Below are 4,760 nucleotides of genomic sequence, written 5' to 3'. Positions count from 1 at the left end.
TGGCGTCAGTCATTCCCAGTAGCAGAAGCGGTCATTAAGATGGGGCGGCTTTTCAACAATTAATAAAAAACAGTGTTTATCCATACCCCGCCCTATATTTTCACGTTAGCCCGTTATTCATGTGAAAGTTGGAGACTAGAGAACTGGCAGTGGATTAGCCACCCAGTATCACACCAGCCCTACAGTTGTCTGGGGACGTCAGACTGTGAGGTACTGAGCAGGAAAGGGAATAGATAGACATATCCACAGACCAAATGCTGGGCGGCATTCTGGAGCACTACATTGATTGGCATATGGCGGGACACCGAGTTTATGAGTCGCCATGACGGTGTTTTACTCCCTCACGTCCACGCCCCCTCCCTCCACCACACAGACTACCCGAATGTCCCGGAGCTGCCGGTAGCGGGGAAAACCCGCCCGGAAATAACACCGTGGCCATCAGGCGGTGAATGAGAGGAACCGGAGCCGGGCTCAACACACAGCGGCCCGCACTGGCTTGTGCTCAGGACGCGGATTTATTCATGAACTGAAGCACCGAGGTGACCGGGTATTTCACCGCGCCGATCAGCTGCTCCCTGAATTTCGACTGAGTCACCGTGTAAATAAATGTATTCGTGCAGCAGCTGAAATTCCTCAGCAAAACTCCGACATAGTGAAAGATCCATTCGGAATCACTGAAATCAGATCCTTTTCCTGAGAGCTGATAATATATGACATTTACAACGTATGCCATCCACAGGAGGATGAAGCTGCCGGAGAGGGTGAAGAGTAAAACCACAGACCTCCTCCTGTTCTCCATCTCCGGGTCACTGCGGTTCTCCCCCTTGCTCTGACCCTTCAGCCCATTACGGACCCGACTGGCCACTAAAATGTGTCTGACTGTCAGAGCGTTGAGCAGCAGGATCCCAGCGAAAGGGAGGAACGGAGTTAAAACTGTATCGAGCCAGTCATATCCCATCCATCCAGGGTCAGTAAAATAATTGTTTATGGTTCTACAAAACCATGGTACATTGTCGATGATCACGCTGTGTTCAAACGTGAAGTATCGGGGAATGTTTTTCAGACAGAACAGTACGCCGGTTGTTGTCAGAACCACAGCCGCAGTTTTCCCGGTGCAATATTTTGTTTTCAGCTTCTGGCAGCAAATGGCGACAAACCGATCAAAGGTGAAGGTGACGGTGAACCAGACAGAACAGTCTGTGGCTGTGAACGTCAGTGAATCGATAACGCTGCACACAGGGGTGATGCTCAGAAAACTGTCCGGGAAGTAAAAAGTTCTGATTCGATATAAAATTACATTGGTGACAACGGCCAGTAAATCAGCCGCTGCCATGGCCACCAGGTAGCGAGTAGTGCAGACAGAGAGGCCGCACTTTCCCCGGGACAGGATCACAATCGCCGCTAAATTCACTGGAGGGAGGGAGGGAGGGGGAGAGATGGAGGGAGAGAGAGGGGGGAGAGATAGATAGAGACAGAGAGAGAGGGGTGAGAGAGAGAGAGAGGGAGAGAGAGAGAGAGAGAGAGAGAGAGACAGAGAGAGAGGGTGAGGGAGAGAGAGAGGGTGAGAGAGAGAGCGAGAGAGAGAGGGAGAGAGAGAGGGAGAGAAAGAGAGAGAGAGAGGGAGAGAGAACAGACACTGGGCGTTAGTGAACACATTCTCCGGGAAATAACACGAGGTCGGGTTTCAGCTAAAGATCAGGAGTGCTGGAGTCTGTGAACGGCTGCTAATGTAAATCAGACACTGGTCACACTGTCTCTGACCTGCTTTCCTCAGTGTGGGGATAAGACGATGCGTGAGCAATCGTAGGCGATAAAAACGAGCTGTATGAACAACAACCATCATTCCGATTCCAGTCGTTAATGGGGCCAGTTTCACTGATTTACCCCTGATTGGCCAGGCCTCTGGAAACTCAGCATCTGAAGCGGCCACGAATGCATACAAGAGCAGCGCACATCAAATACTGGAGGGACTCAGCTGGTGAAGTTGCATCCGTGGAATTTTACAAACCGTCCTTTCGGGCCGAGATACTTATTGAGCACGAAGCAGTCCACGGATTTATATAACAATATAACAATTACAGCACGGAAACAGGCCATCCCGGCCCTTCTAGTCCATGCCGAACTCTTACTCTCACCTAGTCCCACAGAGCTGCACTCAGCCCAAAGCCCTCCATTCATTTACTGTCCATATAGCTGTCCAATTTAACTTTAAATAACAACATCGAACCTGCTTCAACCACTTCTGCTGGAAGCTGCCACTCTCTGAGTAAAGAAGTTTCCCCTCATGTTACCCCTAAATGTTTGCCCTTTAACTCTCAACTCATGTCCTCTTGTTTGAATCTCCCCCATTCTCAATGGAAAAAGCCTATCCACGTCAACTCTATCTATCTCCCTCAAAATTTTAAACACCTCTATGCAGTCCCCCCTCAACCTTCCACGATCCAAAGAATAAAGACTCAACTTGTCCAACCTTTCTCTGTAACTTCGGTGATGAAACCCATGTAACATAAAAGTAAATCTTCTTTGTACTCTCTGAATTTTGTTGACTTCTTTCCTATAATTCGGTGACCAGAACTGTACACAATTCTCCAAATTTGGCCTGACCAATGCCTTGTACAGTTTCAACTCCTGTACTCAATGCTCTGATTGATAAAGGCCAGCATACCAGAAGCTTTCTTCACCTCCCTATCCACATGAGATTCCACCTTCAGGAAACTATGCACCATTATTCCTAGATACCTCTGTTCTACTGCATTCTTCAATGCCCTACCATTTAGCATGTATGCCTATTTTGATTAGTCCTACCAAAATGTAGCACCTCACGTTTACCAGCATTAAACTCCATCTGCCATCTTTCAGCCCACTCTTCTAACTGGCCTAAATCTCTCTGCATGCTTTGAAAACCTACTTCATTATGCAGAACTCCATCTATCTTAGTATCTTCTGCATACTTATTCATCCAATATACCACCCCATCATCCAGATCATTAATGTATATGACAAACAGCATTGGACCCAGTACAGATCCCTGAGGCACACCACTAGTCACCGGCCTCCAGTCTGACAAACAGTAATCGACCACTACTCTCTAGCGTCTCCCATCCAGCCACTGCTGAATCCATTTTACTCCTTCAATATTAATACCTAACGATTGAACCTTCCTAACTAACCTTCCGTGTGGAACCTTGTCAAAGGCCTGACTGAAATGCATAGAGACAACTTCCACCGCTTTACCCTCGTCAACTTACGACGGGTCTCAGAGGGAAAACAGGAACAACGTAGCAACCTGAGGCTGAGTGGCTCCGTTAATGAATTAATTCTACAGATCAGTTCAATAACACAGGTTAGCAGATTGACTCAGCTGATCAGACCCAATTTTTGACCAACAGGCAGTGGGATCCGACTGTGACAGTCTCCACAGGCAGACATGAAACACAGGACCAGGGATCCTCTCTGAACACTAACTCAGAAACAGAGAGCTTTACAATGTAAACCCCACCCAGTCAACTTTTCCTGGATAGCTGCCTATCCCCAGCACTGGGACAGAACTGGACAAAGTCCAGTTAAAACTCTTGCAGTCACACCTTCGCGGAGAGCTGCATCCCTGACATTCAACAAGCCGTCGTTTCGGACCGAGACCCTCCGTCAGGACGAAACAATGCCCCGATTTACGACGCGTCTCAGAGGGAAAGCAGAAACAAGTTAGTAACCTAAGGCTGAGTTGTTCCTTTGATGGATTAAATCTACAGCGCAGTTCAATTCGATAATACACAGCAAAAGATCCGCGGGCACTGGTGCAGGTGATCAGACCCAGATTATTGACCAACAGACAGTAGTATCCGACTGAGCGACTTCAGAGGAAGCCATAAAACCACAGGACCTGGGGTTCTGTATGATCAATAACTCAGAAACGGTGAACTCCGCAATGTAAAACCCTCCCAGTCACACCTTCCCAGAGAGATGCCTTTCCCCAGCACCGCGAAAAATCACGACAAATTCCCATTAAAACCTGCCCGGCTCACCTTCCCGGAGAGCCGCCTGCCCCCACCATTGGGACAACTATGTAGAGAGTCCCATTTAATTCCTCCCAGTCACAGCCTCCCGGAGAGCTGCTCGTCCACAGCACTGGAGCATCGCAGGACAAGGTCTCATTCACGGCAATAACAACATTAGAGTCGATCCCAAGAGTTAGGGGAGAAACAGAAGTTTAGTTCCGCTTGTTATTAAATATGAAAAGATCAGAGTGTTGAACTGACAGGATCGATATCTCGGACGGATATTTTTTTCTTAATGATCATCAAGATAGAAGCTTGTCAAATGATCATAAATAGCTTAACACCGGTTAACACACAGAAACAGCAAAAATATTAATTCTTCTGCTCACCCACCGGGAACTCCAATGACGGCAATCAACAAGTACAATATTTTCTCCACACTTTTGTACCTATCGAACATTGCAGACATTTCTCTGTCCAGTGATTTGTCCCTCTGTGCTCCAGGCGATCTCTCGGAATGAAATGTTGAAGCAGCACTTGCCTGGGGTTTTAATACCATTTAGCGGCTCCACGGGGACTTACATCAACAGATTTAAAAATAAAGGTTTTTAAATTATTCACAAACCGATTACATCAGACAGGTGTGATCCCCGCGGTGTCAGATTGTGATAAATTAATGATTTAATATTTAGAACATTCGTGGGAGATAGCTTTTCTGAAAAATGTTGACTGAACCTTCCGAGCTGTTTCATCAATTGAATGTGC

The 4,760-nt window shown here is 47.2% G+C and overlaps 1 protein-coding gene across 1 annotated transcript; it reads right to left on the bottom strand.

The window, feature by feature from the left end:
• Window positions 1-502: 502 nt before the first annotated feature.
• LOC134340853 (probable G-protein coupled receptor 139) lies at window positions 503-4,479 on the bottom strand. The gene is made up of 2 exons (XM_063038423.1): window positions 4,389-4,479; window positions 503-1,410 (listed from the first exon to the last, which is right to left on the bottom strand). Exons 1-2 carry the CDS (start codon window positions 4,462-4,464, stop codon window positions 503-505), a joined length of 984 nt encoding a protein of 327 aa, XP_062894493.1. The 5' UTR covers window positions 4,465-4,479.
• Window positions 4,480-4,760: the final 281 nt, after the last annotated feature.

Source organism: Mobula hypostoma, chromosome X2 (genome assembly GCF_963921235.1).
Source record: "Mobula hypostoma chromosome X2, sMobHyp1.1, whole genome shotgun sequence".
Taxonomy (NCBI): domain Eukaryota; kingdom Metazoa; phylum Chordata; class Chondrichthyes; order Myliobatiformes; family Myliobatidae; genus Mobula; species Mobula hypostoma.
The sequence above is the reverse complement of the archived record's forward strand: the minus strand, read 5'-3'. Positions and strand labels throughout refer to the sequence as shown.